Source organism: Anguilla rostrata, chromosome 2 (assembly GCF_018555375.3).
Source record: "Anguilla rostrata isolate EN2019 chromosome 2, ASM1855537v3, whole genome shotgun sequence".
Taxonomy (NCBI): Eukaryota; Metazoa; Chordata; class Actinopteri; order Anguilliformes; family Anguillidae; genus Anguilla; species Anguilla rostrata.
In genome coordinates, this window is record NC_057934.1 from 37,395,447 (window position 1) to 37,413,806 (window position 18,360).

Sequence of the window (18,360 nt, forward strand, 5' to 3'; positions counted from 1 at the left end):
TGTGGGTACAGTGAATTTTGAAAATGATATCATGACTAAAGTAACAGTATACAGATCCACATAAAGTGTGAGAACCTCAGCACCTGGTTTGTGTGAAGGAAGAGGTTGTAAACTGAAACTTGCTTAAGCGCATTGCTGTGAAATGTCAATTTTTCGACTTATCCAAGATGCCTCGCATTATTTAATGCTGCAGTATTTTTGGTGGAAAATTAGTGCTGTTAATTATAGTTGATAATTAGTGTATCACGTTCTTTGCCAGTTCTCTTGGCTTTCCTCAGGAGACCACAGCTTGTTCTTGCTATACAATCCTGACAATCATAAGAGCAGCTCTCCAGCTCGTGTTTTATTATAGCTTTTTTTTATTTTAGCTCATTTGTATGAGATATTAAACCAAATGAATTCATTTGTTTCCTCTGGATGAAATGCCATAACACTGGTCCATCATGTTAATATTCAATTAATATAGCAGCAGGTAGCCATTGAAATAAACTGATAAAACAGTACAATACATGGCTCTTGAATTTATTCTGGAAAACACATTTTTATATCCTATGAAAGAAAACAGATTTTAGGATAGTCACTTATTATAAGGAACATTATGTTTCTAATATATCTACAGCTAACTCTTTGGTTGTATGAACCATGCATTTATCAATCAACCATCAAAGAGCAAGTTTTTGATGTGTAGATTCGAGTCCAGTATTTATGGGCTACCCCTTGGTTCAAACAAAATAATGTTTTGTCTCGCAGGCTTGGACTTCCCAGATAAATAAAAAGGGGATATATTTTAAAAGCAGAAAACACAAAGTTTTTTCATGAACCATAAATTGACGATAGATTAACATCGAACATGAGACATTCTTAATCTTAACTATATATTTCATTCCAATCTAAGAACATAATTACAAGTTAGCACACCTATTTATTGTATATAAGAAAATTCAGGTTAAGTACTTTTCTGAAAGATACAACTGCTATGCCCCCTCTGATACATATACCTATAACCTTGTTTTCTCAAAAGTTACTCCAATTTGTCAAACATTTAGTAAAAACACACTTTTGAATATCAAACAAACAATTTTACTCCATTGTACGGCAGCTAGAGTGTATGTATTTTTTTGCTGATGCTGTCAGCATTTTAGCCAGCGAAAGTTAATCTTACATGAATACTGCTGAGCCATAAACAGTATACTTTGTCTTTTAACTGAAATTTCTGTCTAAAGACCCAGGGTGAAGGACTTTCATCCATAAGGCTCGATGCCACTTGCTGGTTGCTCTTCATCAGAGGAACAACTGGAGAAGGAACTCAGTGATGAACAAACTGGAGGCACTGCGTGTTTATTGATTTTATTCTTCTTACCTACCTAAAAACCAAAACAGGAAGGCTGTTAAGCAGAATAGGGAATGTGCAGAATGGACCGTTTAGGTCTTCGTTTTTTGTCTATTATGTTAATACTTCTTTGTCAAGGGACCGGATTTGTTCAAGGTATGTATCAAATTTAATGTATGCTAATTTAATCTATGGGTATGAATCACATGATGAAAAACACCTGGATTCAATCAGCATTTGTCCTTCACTTTCACTCACCTTTTCGGCATCATTATGAAATCTAAAGGTTCGTTAAGATTCTTAAATTGGCAATGTTTTTAAGATGGCACAAGACAAAAGTACTTAAAGAATTCCATAGTTTACCCTAGATAGTTCATAGCAATATATATTTGATGAATATGATTTCAACCATCTAAATGTAGTCCTCATTAGACTGAATACATTTTTAAGCTGATATCGGAGGATTTTGGGATCGGGGTGTCTGAAGCAGCACATATCCAATGCATAGATGTAGCTCAAGCTATTTTACACATGTAATGGGTTTACTGAAAAGATATGCTGGTTCATTTGATTCTCCCCATTTATTTAAGAAGTTCATATCCATGCTTATTATTAAAACAATCCCACATCCATTATCTACTTGGTCTTTGCTACAGTATAGCTGTGATCTGTGCAGATGCCTTAAATGTGAAGTAATATGATGCCAAGTCAAATGCATTAAAACAGACAATTGAAGTGACTATATCAGATTCTATTCATGTTTTTTTCACAATATGAACACAACTGGGGCGTACAAGTGAGGTGCACGATCTACAATATCATTTCCTATTCTTTATGCACCGATCGAATAACTTCGAATTAACATGACAATTATATTCTACTAATATAATAATAATAATAATAATAATTAATGGGGGGGGGGTTCTATATTATTGTTTATCTGTGTATTTAAATTCCTAATCTGGGACAATACTTATTAAAACGCATTGATTTTATGTAACGTTCTACCTCAGTTCTCTACCTCAAATCTTTAGATTTTTAAAAGCTTGACTCTAGAATTTTATGTCTGTGAAAATGACAGTCTATGCAGGTATAAACCCAGTTTACTAAATAGTAAGTGGATTCTTAGACTCCTTCCTATTTGAGATACGGTATTATGATTATTTTCAGTGGAATATTACGGATTTAAAATGTCTGCTTGGGGCATTGTCCACATGGTTGGTGTACGAGATGCGCTGCCTTCAAGCTATACAGGGGACACGGAATGATTCTTACTTTTTGCGACTATTCATACAATTATGGTGTTGAGCCTGGGTGACGTCCATGACAAACTACGGGGCATTAGTGGTTCTGACTCTTGCTATCCAGGCCAATGCGAGAGCGGCCAGTTCCAGTGCTCCAATGGCCAGTGCATCAGCCAGAGCTGGCGGTGTGACGGCACCAAGGACTGCATCGATGACTCTGATGAGCTCAACTGCCGTGAGTTTCCCGACAGCGCACACCTGTACAGCCATATTTGGCTTAGTCAGCCCGTGCTCTGATGCAGGAAATGTTCATCTTTAATGCTTTTGCGCTTATTGTGCCCTGCGCCTTTCAGCGCCCCCTACCTGCAGGGCAGGGGAGTTCCAGTGTGTGACTGGAGGCGAGTGCATCTCCAGCCTGTTTGTGTGTGACGGCGAGGAGGACTGTGCCGACGGCTCGGATGAACAGCGGACCTGCGGTACGTACGGGCAAGCCACGTCTCTCCGGAGGCCCTCCCATTATTCTGACCCAGATCACTTTGTCTGTCACAGGACTGTCTCTCCCAGAGACTATAAAATTGCCCAGATTCAGACAGTGATAATAACTGGCCCTTGTGGCCAGATTGTATTCAGTGTGGCCCAAGATGGTTTAATGATGAGAGAGAGTGTACTGCCTCCAGGTGCACTTAGTGGCAAATGGACTCCATTTGGGCCCTGGACGCAATGCTTATTATAAGTTAAGTGGCAAGAGCATTCATCTCTGATAGTGGAGTTCACTATAGGGGATATTGAAAAGGGAACAGCATCAGAATAGGAAATGCAAAATAGTGACATCACTGCTTGACTCTCAGGACCCACCTGGCGGGTAGCATAAGGTGAAAGCCACTGCAGAGTAGCATTTGCACAATGTGACCCTGCATTCACATAGATTTAACATGACTCATTAAAGACCTCAGCATCTAGTCTTGGTGGGCTCTGATTCTGTACCCTTACTGTATGTGTTTTCCAGCTGGTCGTACTTGTAACCCGGACCAGTTCACTTGCCAGGAGGGCCAGTGCATCCCAAAGAAGTACACGTGCGACAGAGTGCAGGACTGTGTGGACAATTCAGACGAGAGAAACTGCAGTAAGCCTCATTCCTCCTTGCTCAGAAAGCTTCAGGAGATCCAGCTTAATCTGGTCTTCACCTTGTTCATTATGATCGATCTAAATGTATTAAATGTTACTGTTCCTCAGTATTTTTCACTCAGCATATGTCACTCAAGGTTTGTCACTCAGTCATTTATTTGTCTTTTGAAATGTGCTGATTTTGTCAGTTGCAGTGAGATTGAGCAAGATTTATGGCGGCTTTTCAGTCTTTTTAAACTGGAAAACAGTCACTTTCATGTACGCCTATTAAAACACAGCAGTTTCAGAAGCAGTGGAAGTGTAATAGGGGCTATTATATTGTAAACCTTGCCATAGCTCCTACTGTTCATAGTGGTATGCTGAAATACTTCACGGTTTCAGAGTAATAATTGTGTGGTATCCACTTCCCCCATGTTACACAGTTCAATTGCTGTCAGCTACAGGGAAATTCTTTCGCGTTACTCAACAGGATCTGAAATAAAATACAATAAACCCCAGGAATAGATGATATAGAGATCAAGCTGCACTTTCCTTGGCCTTTTATTTTATTTTTAGATTAATCCACAACATGGTTCACGAAAGGAACCTCACAGAAACACAGTCATTTGCTGGACAATAATGAAGTGCATGGAAGTAGATATTACAAGGAAGTAAAAGGTCCAGCATGATGTTTTCCAGACTACCCCAGCTGCACTGAAAAGACCTGTGCCAATGGAGCATGCTACAACAACTCCCAGCACTGCAATGGGATCCCGGACTGCAGAGACGGGTCAGATGAGAACAACTGCAGTAAGTGCATAGTTCAGGCCAAACAATCCAGCAGCCACACTTATATTATAACTCTCATCCACAGGCACACACACAAAGAAAACTTCCATTCAAGTAGACTGTGTGTCCTCTAAAGGTTTATTCATCCTCTATCCAAGAGATATACACACTTTGAGGTTTCATAGTGCGCATACAACTTTCGCTAAATAGTTTTGCTATTATAGAGAAGCCAGTGATACCAATAGGTGAGTATTATTTAAATTGACTGTGGCAATGTTAAACCAAAATCTCACACAAGCTAAAATGTAGCATTTCCCATAATCCTATTGGTTTCCTTCAACAGCACAGCACTGCCCCATGCACCAGTACCAGTGCATGAATGGTTACTGCATCCCACTGTCCTTTGTGTGCGACCACTGGGATGACTGTGGAGATAACAGTGATGAGGAGGACTGTGGTGAGTAAAGAGAGGCCGCTCAGAATAATGGTTCAGACACATCAACTTCAGTTCATTGCAGAATTATTTTGTGAGTTATTGCAGCCATATTGATGCATACTTACCAAATTCAAAATTCCAGGAAGCAGGAAATTCAACATGCTGTTCAGTGTGTTTATTATCATTAATATTGTTAATGTAATACATATACAATGAACATTTTAAATAAGGTTTCTGATTAGCTCCTTTGGAAAAAAATATAGACTTTCCATTAGAAATGAAAACTCAGCAGTCTCTTAGTAAAAATGTTTTAATATAAAAAAGGAACTATACTATTTTCTATTTAAGATCTATAAAATATGAACTATACTATTTTCTATAGGTGAGTATCTATGGTGACTAACTGACCTCAATGACGCTGATCATGCTCTCTCTGATCCCCAGCATATCAGAGCTGCAGTGGGAATCAGTTCACCTGCACCAGCGGCCGGTGCATCACTCAGGAATGGGTCTGTGACGGCTTCAATGACTGCGGGGACTACAGCGACGAGAGTGGATGTGGTGAGACTCAGATGCTGAAAGTACACCTGGGCACTGGAAAATATGTGATTCATACATTTAGCAATTTTTTTTCATGCATTCGACATTGATTATGTACAGTATATGAGACATTCAACAACGTGTGAAATATTCATTAAATGTATAAAACATTTTTAAATAATTAACATACAAAAACTGAAAATTAAGAGATGACACATTTGCTAAATGTTTGAATTGTGTTAAAATATCACTAAATAATAAAATGTCCTTGTAACGTTTAGATTTTCATCATAAATTTATCATTTTGGAATAGCTTATACAGTACATTACGCAGACTCGCCATTTCACACTCGATAAATATGAGAACTAATCGCATTTTTTGATTAAATATGGGATGAAATGTGTGAAAAAGGCAGGTCTTTAGCATCCTATTGCTAACAAGATATTAACAGACAGTCCAAGTCTCTCAAAAGTTCTCGGAGTTTCCATATGCCCCACATACCTTGATGCATAAAATCTAAAATGATACAATATCTTCCACAAATAGTTCTCGCATGGAAAGATTCACTTATTCATGCAGTTCCTCGTCTCCTCCAGTTCTTTGAGTCAAAAATCATGTGACACTTGGTAAATGATCTATGCTCACGCTCGTGACTAGTATAAAGTTAAAACATGTCAAAGTCCTGTTTTATCAGAGACACTGTGTAATGATCGGTATTTGGTATATAGATCATTATCGCTTCACAGAAACATGCTGTAATATTATTTAAACTCCCTCTAGGGTATAGAGGACATTTGCTTTCTTCTTTTTGGCAGACGTATCCCTTTCTGGATGTAATTAATTTTGTCCATGTTTACGAAAAGAATAGAATTTTAAATGATTTGCTCAGAACTGTCCCCACGGCACTGTTGGTCTATAACTTAAAATGAGACCATTTTAAAACCCTGCACACTAAATAGTGTCAGATTTAAAGGTATTATCTCAGTAGTATGTGAATGCATATGTGCACTTATGCATTTTCAGATAGCAACTCTCGAGACTGTTACCCTGGAGAGTGGGCATGCCCAGGTGCTCCTCTCTGCGTGCCCATAGGCAAGGTATGTGACGGACACGCTGACTGTCCCAATGGAGCAGACGAGACCAATGCAACTGCCCAGCTGACCTGCAGTGAGTCCATACATTTCCACAGCACGATAATACAAAGTAATGCAGCCATCAGAACCTTTCAGGGTCAGTTACAATAACAGTTCATTTGTAGTGAAATGTGAGGTACATGATTGTATTGTAAGTGCACTGTTATTTGTTATAGTAACACAGTCCATTATTGGTATTTATTTATGCTATTATTTATTTGGTGACTCACAGGAGGCCATCACCCTCCCCACCTCCCTCCCCTCGCCGTCACCAAGTCAGCTGTATCCATCCTTGTCAGATAAACATTGGAATGTTTTATATGTGGTGTTTGTATGCATGAGTGTGTGCGTGTGTATCTAAAATACATTATGTATCTTCAAAGTGACAGACTGCTCTCTTACAAAAAGGCAGTCTCCCGGATGTTGCGTTTTATTACAGATTATAATCTTAGGCCAAGGGATAAGGCTGTACACTTTATTATTTTATTGTTTCACCTCATAAGTGACTCATGACTTGCATTCATTATTATCTTTTTGGTTGTAAATCTTCCTGTTTATCTTTCCCAGTAGGATTTTTACAGTGACCTTTTCTAAAGTTATTTCCCTGCCCCAGTCTTTCCTGTGACCCCTTGAGTAACAACTCGAAATTTACATACCTGAGATGATGTGGTTGTCTGTAAATGTACTCAATCCCCATGAAACCCCTATCTCAGACCTGCAGTACATTGGCTGTCTGGTCCAAGTCAGGTTTTATACGATACAATTACCTGATTGCCTATGAATTTATAGCTTTACCAAAGAGGTCATGGGGGAATTCAGTGGGAGTAGTGCTGTGAAACAGTTGCGACGGGGTCAGCACAAGCTCCTCTTGGTCATTCCTTCAGGTCTGGAGCAGTGCTCTGCACTAAGCTGTGAGTACCACTGTCACGCCACCCCAATGGGCGGGGCCTGTTACTGTCCTGACGGCTTCGTTGTGGCTAATGACAGTCGCACCTGTGTCGGTGAGTCCCTCTTACGTGTGGAAAAGCACTATAAAGTCTGGCATGCAATCACAACCGATCAAAGTTGAAAGCATATTATGGTTCAAAGTGCTTTCAATCAACACATTATGGAATTGACATGATCAGCAGTATGACAATGTACTGGTTGGTGGTGATTGGAAGTGATGCCCTGGATGTGTTTTCCAGACTATAATGACTGCAAAATCTGGGGTATCTGTGACCATTTCTGTGAGGATCGCCCTGGCACACATCGCTGCAGCTGCGCAAATGGGTACTTCCTGGAACAGGGGCACATTTGCCGGGCAAATGTGTCAGGTAGAGTAAATAAAGCAGCCCCTCATACCCCATGGCATAAGTGTTCACGACATCATCACTCACAGTCCTCCATACACTAACCTATAGATCATTTATTTACAGTCTTTAATTGAATTGTTTGACCTGCAATAGTCTGATCCTTAACCTATTTCTCTTCCCCCTGTAAGATGGCCTCCCTCAGCTTATCTTCTCCAATGGCCAGGATGTGATGATGGCGGATGTGCACGGGCGGCTTGTTAGGACCCTGGCCCAATCAGAGAACAAGGGCCGAGCCATGGGCGTGGCATTCCACTGGCACAGACGGCGGGTCTTCTGGACCGACACTGTCAATAAGAAGGTTCGCAGAGATACTGCTGTTGCCTTTGGATTTCATCCACTGGCTTCAGTCACCCTTACAGTACCCAGCCACTTCCTGCACACGATATCCTCATGGTGATCTCGTGTCACTCCAGGTCTACTCAGTGAATTATGATGGGGGGGACCTGAAGGAGGTGCTGTCAGTTGCGGTGAACAGTCCTGAAAACATTGCCGTGGACTGGATCAATTTCAAGCTGTACGTGGTCGAGAGTTCAGTGGACCGAATTGACCTGTGTGACTTCAGCGGGGGGAACCGAGTCACTCTGATTGGAGAGAACCTCTTGGCCCCCCATGGACTGGCACTAGACTCCACAGTTGGGTGAGCCGAGCGACATGTATCATAACCCTAAATGTAGAGTGGTGTTTAAAGTCAAAGCCTCCATAAGTATTTAATCTTTATAATTCTCTCTATAATTTATAATGCATTATATCTCATTGACAAAGATGTGACAGCCATGTTTAACATTTATATCTTTAAACATTAATGTTTTTAAAATATTTTTTTTTTGGAAAAAGTTATTTGTAAATTACAAGGACTTGACTATTTTATCTGTGGAATCTCATTTTCAAATGTGCGTTCAACATATTTGTGATGATATATTTGTGTGATATACTATATGAAAACAGTTTTAAACATCTATCATGTAGTCATGCTGAGCTAATGTTATTATTTCACAAACATTTTTACAGAATTCACATTTTTAAAAGCAATTTAAAATAACATTTTAAATAATGCTATGTTTAAAGGCAATGTTGCATAGACCCTTTAGGTAATCTTGAACTTGAATGGCTTAGTAACCACCCATGGATACTTTTTACTTTCTGATATTTGGTTGGATTTGTCATTCTGTCCTGCTCAACAGCAACAGATGGCACATTTATGTGTGGTTGTGTTACAGTTGAACCCGATACTTTTCCAGACATTAATTTTCATATGGAGACATATGGAGACATTGTGGTTCCAGGTGGACACAAATGGATTTAAAAATCCATATTAGTTTTAATGCTGAATGCTAATTATAAGTATGCATCATTGATAATCTTTTAGGCATTGATCACCTTTTGAGGGAACTCTTATGTTCTGGACCCAGAATGCAATGAATTATTAATGTACTGACATTAGGATTACTATTTGTAAAGTGAATACTTCATATAGTTCATTGTCTGCAGTGAGACCCTGTGCAATGAAGTGAACATTAGATGATGTTCTGCCCTCTGTGCATCTCAGGTACATGTTCTTCACTGACAAGGGCTACAGCAATGAAGAGGTCAAGCTGGAGAGGGCCTTCATGGATGGCAGCAACCGGGTGGACTTGGTCAAGACCAGGCTGGGTGCTCCTTCTGGCATCACCCTGGATATCGTTACCCAGAGAGTGTACTGGGCGGACAGCCATTTTGATGTGGTGGAGACGGTCACCTACATTGGCCTGGAAAGGTAGTGTGGGAGGAAGCATGCCTGTAGATGATTGGAGTCCTAGCCTTTTCAAAGTCTACATTTCACAGGCTGCTGTAGTTTTTTCGTGTGGTTGCCTTAGGCAATCACACTACTATTATCTCACATATTCTTATTATTTATTATTCCTCACATTTTTTGGACCGCTACTCCTCCCACAGTTTTCGCGCCACATACACGTGCAATATGTCAAATCGAGCAGCGCGATTGGGAATGGTGTGCTATTACTTTATGGAAAGGCTCGCTGCACGGTTTTTGAGAAATATGACTTTTTTGGGGCAATTTTTCCCATAGAGAATGAATGGGGACTGTGACATCATTCACATGTGAGTGATGAAGTTACAGCATTGGTCGGCTTTGCACGCGTGATACGTTTTCACCTGGTTTATCTACTGGGTATTCAGAACCCAGAGACGGTGCATATCTCCCTTTTTGTCGTAATTACAGAAAACACACATTCGTGAACCTCAAATCCTGTATACCACAATGTAGATAAGACCTTGACGAAGACGTACATGTATGGATTGTGTTCAAATGAGGTTTCCTGGCGACTTAACCACCAGAAAGGATAGAGCTGAATGTGGAAGTGAACGCGATAAAACGGTATTCCAAATGCAAAATTACAAATGAAAACGCTGTCAGCTAGGTATATCAACAAACATATGGCTTAGGCATACCCAGAAGTCCTCAATAATATTAATATTTCACAAGATATTACGCAAATTTGTTGACAACGTTTCGTCAGGTGCAGCGTCTTTGAATGCTAGTGCTAACAAAGAGTGAATGCATTTAATGCGATGATGAGAAAACTTTCAGTTGACCTAAAACCGATATTCCAAAACCAAAATTAGACGTGTTATACGTGGTTAGAAAGCTTATACTCTCACCTACTGAATGAATGAATTCTCAATAAAGCCAGACTGTACTAAAAAGTGCAACAACGCCGTCAACAACAGCAGCTTCTGGTCCGGTCTTACTCCAGAAAACGATGTCATCTTGTAATACCACACATGTTGCTTTGGGTGTTGTCGAACTTTGTAGTACAATCTGGCTTGATCTACACTTCATCGATCCAATAGGTGACAGAATAAGCTTTCATTATGTATAATATGTCAAATTTTACTTTTGTAATACGGTTTTATATGCCGTCGTATCCGAAAGGTTCGTCTCATTATAGATGCATTACGCATTCTTTCTAGCAGTGACAGCAACGTTTTCTCACCCCGACGCGTTTGCTACAGTACACAACTCCGCTTGTCTGTTGATGTACCCCTCATTACAACAGAAGCTAGTACTACTTGTTACCAGCCGATACTTATTCACAGAAGCTGTATTTAAAATGAATTAAATTTCTAACACATAGGCCTATTTCTCGTCTCATTTTCGGTCTTGAAAATTTGACTCGGCTAACACGTAATCGGCTACTATCCTCTGTCTATGAGTTGGTCTCTAAAGTAACAGATTAAACTCTGAATTACTGCCCAATTAAGTGTTTTTAGTTGTATGTTGCATGGTTACAATGAGCTGAAATTCACTCAAAACCATAAGTCAATCAAATGAATCTCCCTAGCCATGTCTTGCTTTTTAAAATGGTGCGATCACGCAGTGTAGACATAGGGTTTTTCCAAGGTCTTCTGAACATGCCAGCTAGCATTATGATTCGCCGTCACTCGTCACCGCATACGGTGAGTAAAACACTGAGATCTCAAGTTTTGATGAAGGGATAATTTAGCTCTGAATATAGGCTATGTGTCGCAAATCAACTCGTTGCCGTTATGTTATAGCACGTACACAATACTCTGTTTCTGCTTATACTACAGAAACTGTTCACTCTATTCAGCACAAAGTCGACTTTGCGTTGGCGGCAACCACACTTCACAATTTCTGCAGGAATTGTCTAGTTCAGGAATATAATCCCACTACATGTTTCAATATTTTTAGGACTCTGTTTCCAGGTTTTACATATACAGCATCAGCTAATTTCACCATAGTCTAAAGACAAAGCATGCTGTATTTTGTGGCACAGCAACAGTGACAGTGTTGTTGCCAGTAAAATGACAGCGGTTCTCATCTTTCAGGAAAACAGTACTGAATGGAGGTACTCAGGTTCCACACCCGTATGGCCTGTCCGTTTTCGAGAACCACGTCTTCTTCACAGACTGGACTAAGATGGGTGTCGTACAGGCCAACAGGTTCAACGGGAGCAACCCAAAACTCTTGTACCGCACCACAAGCCGCCCCGGTCACATTGTGGTCTCACATGGCGTCCTACAACCTGTTGGTGAGAAAAATCTGCGTGAAAAATGATGATGAATAGGATGTCCAATGTTGAACCCAGAAAGTTTGATTTTGTCATATACCCAATTTATGTATATGTGTCTTCTGTAGTTTTGCTTGCGGCATTGCTTTTACCACTCTGTGTTTCTCCCCCTCCCTTTCTCCTCATAGTGAAGAACCCCTGCGGCCGCCACAACGGGGGCTGCGAGCACATCTGCGTGCTGAGCCACCGCACTGACAATGATGGGCTGGGATTCCGCTGCAAGTGTCGCCTAGGCTACGATCTGCAGCCCGACCGCCACTCCTGTTTCAGTGAGTCACAGCGTACACTTGGGAAGGGACTGGTGTGACAGAGGGCTACAGCTGTCGGCATGCTGTATCTTTAGGGTATCCAGAAAGGAAAGTTACCATTTGTGTGATGGGTTTCAGTTAAAAGAACTAGCAATGGGATCTGTTTTAAAGGTTATGAGCTTCAGAAGTGAAGCTACATGAAGACACTTACATTCTTTTCAGTAGCATTAGTCTATTGCAAGTTTCTTCTGTTCTTTTCTAATATCCTGTCTCTGGTTGGTGACCTGCAGCAAATGCGTGTCATATTTCAATTTTTTGAGGTCTCCTCTTTTCCTTTTTTTCTTGCCATCAGAGTTGACAGACTTCCTGTTGGTGGCAACACAGACAGCGGTACGGGGCATCCCATTGAACCAGTCCATGCAAGAGGACGTGATCCTCCCCCTTAGTGGCCTGGGGGCCACCTTCTCCTCCTCTGCTGTGGAGTATGATGGGAACGAGGAAGCTGTTTTCTACAATGACAGGACCAGGGCACTCATTTACAAGGCGGCTATCAATGGCACGAGTGAGTCTGAGACCCACATTCTGGACTGCATGGGTTTGATTTTCAAGCCACCGGCTCATTTCATAGGTTCAAATGGGTTCAGGGACTTCTTCCATCATATATCAATTGAAGAGAATTGTGGGAAAATAGTAATCCAAGTAAAACTTCTCTTAACTTGCCAATTCCATTAATCTTACTCAAAAAATATACATATACGAAGCAGTTAAAAGTTTTTGAAGAGTAAGCAGCTTCCATATGTATACGTCAGTATGTGTCCATTGTTAAAGATCATTGTTTTATTGTGCAGTGCATATCCACCCCTCCTCCCACCAAAAAAAGAGCCAACAAGGATAGTCTGTAACAATATTCAAAATTCAAAAGCCTGATAGCCAGCAGACTATGCCAATATAAAAATATTATATATATATTTGTGCCCAGAAAGAGAGTTCTTTTAAACTGAAGATTAAAGTGTAAACCTGATATAAATGAGACACCAGAGCTTGCAAGAGGAAACAGGCATGACCCTGTCAGCATGCTAAATCATCCTCTCAGTGGTGAGTTGAGTGTCTGTTGTGGTTGCGAGAGTGTTGTTTAACATTGTTGTACTACAGGTCAGCAGATCCTGACAGGCTACAGAATTGGAACGGTTGAATCCATGGCATACGACTGGACCTCCAAGATTCTGTTCTGGACATCCCCCTCCTACCGGACGATCGTTGCATTCAAGGTGACGGACAAGTCTCGACGGGACATCGTGACGGGCCTGAAAAATCCTCGGGGCATTGCAGTGCACCCCAGTGCTGGGTGAGCCATCGAATGCTGCAGGAAGACATGCTGCTGTCATGCATTTGATATTTAAAAGACAACGTGTCACTTGACCTGGAACCTTATAGTTATATACATAGTTATATATAGCTAACAGTATTGAGTATGAATCCTAGGAAGTTATACTTATCTTATACAACACCTTTGTCAGACCACACTTAGAGTATTGTGTGCAGTTGTGGAAGCATACTAAAATAAAGATATAGAAGCTCTGGAAAAGGTTCAAAGAAGGGCAACCAAATTGGTTTCTGGTATGAAAGATATGTTATGCGGAAGGACTTAAAATGCTTAACCTCTTCAAGCTTAGTTAAATGAGACTTAGGGCATTTTGAGTGAGGCTTTTAAATCCATAAAAGGAATTAACAAAGTGAGCTACAAGAGATTCTTCAGGTTAATTTTAGTTAGTAGAATGAGGGCACATAAATGTAAATTAGCAAAAAGTGAATTCCTCACAGACATTAGGTAGGTAAGTATTCATTCACACAGAGAGTAGTCATTGTGTGGAATAGCTTGCCAGGTCATGTAGCAAAGGGAGTTTTCAAGACCAGGCTTGATATGGTACAAGATACTATCTAGTTTGTAGGTAAACTGATCACTAGGTACACTTTAGTGGTTAAGAAAAATGGTAAGCATTGTGTGGCTGAAAGCCCTGTTCTCATCATTATGCCACGTTATGTTATCTTCTATTTAAGGTAATTCAAAGAGAGGGTTTCCACGGTATGCTATTTGATGTTAGTGTGAAATCATGTGCCCCTGCAGATACCTTTTCTGGTCGGACTGGTATCGCCCTGCTGTGATCATGAGAGCCTTCCCAGATGGCAGCAACGCAATTCCCCTCATCAACACCACTCTGGGTCGGCCCAATGGGCTTGCCGTAGACTACATGTACGGTGAAAGCCCCACGTGTCTGTTTCTGCACCAGACATTCTTATTGCTATTCGATATGTATGTGCCTGCGTGTGTTTTAGTTAGATCTGTTGATTCATCATCAAAGGTAGTGCAGTTTCATTGCATGATGACTGCACGTGTAATTCATTATGAATTGGTTGGTTTAATTAATTGCCATGCTCAGGTTTTCTCTGGTATGGCTCCATCCCCAAGGTTGGACCGGGTCTACTGGGTGGATGCACTCCTGGATAAGATTGAACACGTTGACCTGCACGGTCAGGACAGGCAGACTTTCCCCAACATCGGACAGATCACCGAGCCATTCTCCCTCACCATCCACACAGGTGGGGACATCCACCTCTGGAAATCAGAGGCTCATTTTGATCATGATTGCCTCTCTCTTATCATTGCGCTTGTGCTTCTCTCCCTCAGATCACCTTTTCGTGTCCGACTGGAGGACGAGGGCGGTGTTCCGCCTGCGGAAAAGAGATGGGGGAAACATCGTCCCCATCCGGCAGGGCATCTACGGGATAATGAGCGTAAAGGCCTACACTGCTTCACTTCACAGCAGTGAGTAAACGACAGGAATCACTTCCCTCAGCGCAGTGATGTGCTCAATATTTAGGATCAAATACTAGCTGAAAAAAAACCCCATCTTTTCTGGTAAATGGTAAATGGACTGCATTTATATAGTGCTTTTATCCAAAGCGCTTTACAATTGATGCCTCTCATTCGCCAGAGCAGTTAGGGGTTAGGGGTTAGGTGTCTTGCTCAAGGACACTTCGACACGCCCAGGGCGGGGTTTGAACTGGCAACCCTCCGACTGCCAGACAATCGGTCTTACCTCCTGAGCTATGTCGCCCCATTTTCTATTAAAATTTCCTGAACAAATGTTTCCTATTTCTTCTTTTTCATTAAAGTGTCTTTGTGAGAGTGTCTCTGTTAAAGGTGCTATAGAATAACAATTGAAAACTTCTCTCCTATTCATTTTCATACACAGTTTGCCATGTGTTAAAGGAAACATCCATGTTGGTGTTCTGTATGGCGAATCACTCATAAAGGGAGCTATAAGATAAAGAAAAAATGTTGAGTTTAAATGTTTCTCCTGCACAGATTTTGGCAGCAAATGCAATTCTCCCGTCCCGAATGGCCGCTGCAGTCACTTCTGCTTCCCAACGCCCACGTCCGGTCGCGTGTGTGGCTGTCCCTATGGCATGAAGCTGCAGGAGAACCAGCGCGACTGCGTGAAGGACGACTCGGTGCCACCGCCGGACACCAGCTGCGGGTCCTACTCCTTCCCCTGCGATGAGGGCCGCTGCATCCCCAACTCCTACCGCTGTGACGGCAAACAGGACTGCGTAGACAACACGGACGAAACCAACTGCACCGATTCAGGTGAGCTGATGAGCGTGTGTGTCTGGATCAGTGTGCGCCTGTGTGTGCGTGGGTCTGTGTGTGTGTCTGTAGGTGTGTGTATATTTGTAGGCCTGTGTGTCCGCGTCTGTAAATGTGCATGTGTGTTGTAGGTTTGTGCCTGTGTCAGTGTGCATAAATGTCTTCATTCGTCTTTATTAAAAACCACAGCTGTGTCATCCCATTCTCAGCACTAAGGACCACAGGGGCAGGTCTTACACACAATAAAACCACAGATGCCATTTTTTTCATACAGTGATGCTTATACAATGCTCAGATCTATATATAGGAGTTAGTCTTGTAACGTAAAGGTCACAGGTTCGATTCCCAGGTAGGACACTGCCATTGTGTCCTTGAGCAAGGTACTTAACCTGCATTATATATTATTTCTATATAAATGCTATATAAAAAGCTGTGTAAATCGCTCTGGATTAGAGCGTCTGCTAAATGCATGTAATGTAATGTAATATATTGAACACAAAAACACAGGGTGAAATACGTTACCATTACACCTACTCCTTGTCCTCTCGACAGGGATGACCTGCTCCCCTCGCGCATTCACCTGCGGGAACAAGCGCTGCATCCCCTCCGCATGGCGCTGTGATGGCCAGGACGACTGCGGAGATGGGACGGACGAGGACAACTGCCCCACCCGGCGACCGACCACCTGCGGCTCATCGCACTTCGCCTGTGCCAACGGCAACTGTGTCCCCAGCAGCTGGGTGTGTGACGCGGACAACGACTGTGGGGACGGCTCAGATGAGAGGAACTGCAGTGAGTATAGAGACGCCAGGACAGGGAGGAGCCAATCCATCTGAATCCTTGAGAGCGGGAGAATTCTCTGCATTTTATTGTAATTGTACGAGGAATAATATTTATAGTCCATTAATTATTTATTAAAATGTATGCAGAAATTAAGACAATTAAGGAGGTTTCGTGGACATGGATTTCTTATTTTTATAATATCTCCATCAACCAATTCTGTGCAATTCAGCCTAGGATATGTAGTATGTATTATTTAATATAGCAGTCATATGATTCCTGATGTTTAATATTCAACATAATCTAACAGTTTAAGTGTGCACAGTTTCTGTGGTGCTATACTGTATCAGCCTTTCATATATATGAGTGGAAGTATAGTGTAAGGTAACTGAAAGGGTGTAGGTTTGAGCCATGGATAAAAATTGTTGTGCTGTTGTACCCTTGTGTGAGGTGCTTACACTGTTTTTAGCAAATACCCAGTTGAATTAATGGAATATACACTACATGGCCCAAAGTAAGTGGACACCCCTTCTAATTAGTGAGTTTGGCTACTTCAGCCACACCCATTGCTAACAGGTGCATACAAACAAGCATGCAGCCATGCAATCTCCATGGACAAACGAATGCCAGGAGAACATTACCTGCCCTATTACATAGTGCCAACTGTAAAGTTTGGTGGAGGAGGAATAACGGACTGGGGCTGTTTTTCATTATTTGGTCTAGACCCTGTTTTTCTGGTGAAGGGAAATCTTAATACTACAGCATACAATGACATTCTAGCTCTCGCCAAACCTTCCCATCTTTCTCATATTTATCAATACTTAGAGCCAGCAAAAATCCAAAATGCTGAAAGAAAATGTCTTTATCTTTCCGTTTCTCTTATCAGACTCGTCCATCACCACTTGCATCCCAGGATTCTTCCTGTGTCCAGATCACCGTTGCATCCACAACTCCTTTGTCTGTGATGGAGACCAGGACTGCTTAGACGGATCCGATGAAAAGGACTGTGGTGAGAGATTCTTTGTTCTTTCTTCACAGGTCAAAAGACTGACTGCACCCTCTCTCTCAAAACATACATCAGGCTATGTAAGCTGTTGGTGCTGCATTTGCCCTATTGTAGGAAGTGTCTCAGTGTCTGTTTTATTTTATTTCTCCTCACTGTAGGACTGTCTGTGCTCAGGCTGTTTCATGCTTCTTATTTTCTCAGAGTTTTCCTGTAGCTCAAACGAGTTTCCCTGTGCCAGTGGAGACCAGTGTGTTAGCCAGATATACCGGTGCGACGGTGTCTATGACTGCAGAGACCACTCCGATGAGAGAGGGTGCCGTAAGTAAATACCGTGTGGCCGGGTGGTTATTAGGGGGGCCAATGGGATACTAATGTCTGCCCTAAAACCCCTAACCCTACCCAACCTAACCCTAACCCTAACCCTACCCTCCTAAAACCCCTACCTACCCTACCCACCTAACCCCCTAAGCCCCACCTAAGCCCCTAAGCCCCTAGCCCCTAACACCCTAACCCCTATACCCCCCCTACCCTCCCCTAGCCTACCCTAGCCCCTAGCCTCCCTACCTACCCTCTACCCACCCTAGCCCTCTACCCCCTACCTCCTAACCCTACCACTACTAACCCTAACCCTAACCCTGGTATCTACATGCATCA

At 41.9% G+C, this 18,360-nt stretch overlaps 1 protein-coding gene across 1 annotated transcript in view; it reads left to right on the forward strand.

Moving 5' to 3' along the window:
* The first annotated feature begins 1,250 nt into the window (after nucleotides 1–1,250).
* lrp2b (low density lipoprotein receptor-related protein 2b) overlaps nucleotides 1,251–18,360 on the forward strand; it is a 57,815-nt gene continuing 40,705 nt past the window's right edge. Inside the window, exons 1-24 of the mRNA XM_064321960.1 lie at nucleotides 1,251–1,486; nucleotides 2,699–2,809; nucleotides 2,928–3,050; nucleotides 3,581–3,697; nucleotides 4,378–4,488; nucleotides 4,811–4,924; nucleotides 5,348–5,464; nucleotides 6,468–6,611; nucleotides 7,462–7,578; nucleotides 7,765–7,893; nucleotides 8,061–8,230; nucleotides 8,346–8,569; nucleotides 9,479–9,685; nucleotides 11,782–11,984; nucleotides 12,152–12,292; nucleotides 12,624–12,833; nucleotides 13,424–13,616; nucleotides 14,397–14,522; nucleotides 14,739–14,869; nucleotides 14,958–15,095; nucleotides 15,639–15,920; nucleotides 16,473–16,712; nucleotides 17,587–17,709; nucleotides 17,908–18,024. Coding sequence (XP_064178030.1) covers nucleotides 1,405–1,486; nucleotides 2,699–2,809; nucleotides 2,928–3,050; nucleotides 3,581–3,697; nucleotides 4,378–4,488; nucleotides 4,811–4,924; nucleotides 5,348–5,464; nucleotides 6,468–6,611; nucleotides 7,462–7,578; nucleotides 7,765–7,893; nucleotides 8,061–8,230; nucleotides 8,346–8,569; nucleotides 9,479–9,685; nucleotides 11,782–11,984; nucleotides 12,152–12,292; nucleotides 12,624–12,833; nucleotides 13,424–13,616; nucleotides 14,397–14,522; nucleotides 14,739–14,869; nucleotides 14,958–15,095; nucleotides 15,639–15,920; nucleotides 16,473–16,712; nucleotides 17,587–17,709; nucleotides 17,908–18,024 — 3,670 coding nt within the window. The 5' untranslated portion in view covers nucleotides 1,251–1,404. The remainder of the gene's footprint in view (nucleotides 1,487–2,698; nucleotides 2,810–2,927; nucleotides 3,051–3,580; nucleotides 3,698–4,377; nucleotides 4,489–4,810; nucleotides 4,925–5,347; nucleotides 5,465–6,467; nucleotides 6,612–7,461; nucleotides 7,579–7,764; nucleotides 7,894–8,060; nucleotides 8,231–8,345; nucleotides 8,570–9,478; nucleotides 9,686–11,781; nucleotides 11,985–12,151; nucleotides 12,293–12,623; nucleotides 12,834–13,423; nucleotides 13,617–14,396; nucleotides 14,523–14,738; nucleotides 14,870–14,957; nucleotides 15,096–15,638; nucleotides 15,921–16,472; nucleotides 16,713–17,586; nucleotides 17,710–17,907; nucleotides 18,025–18,360) is intronic.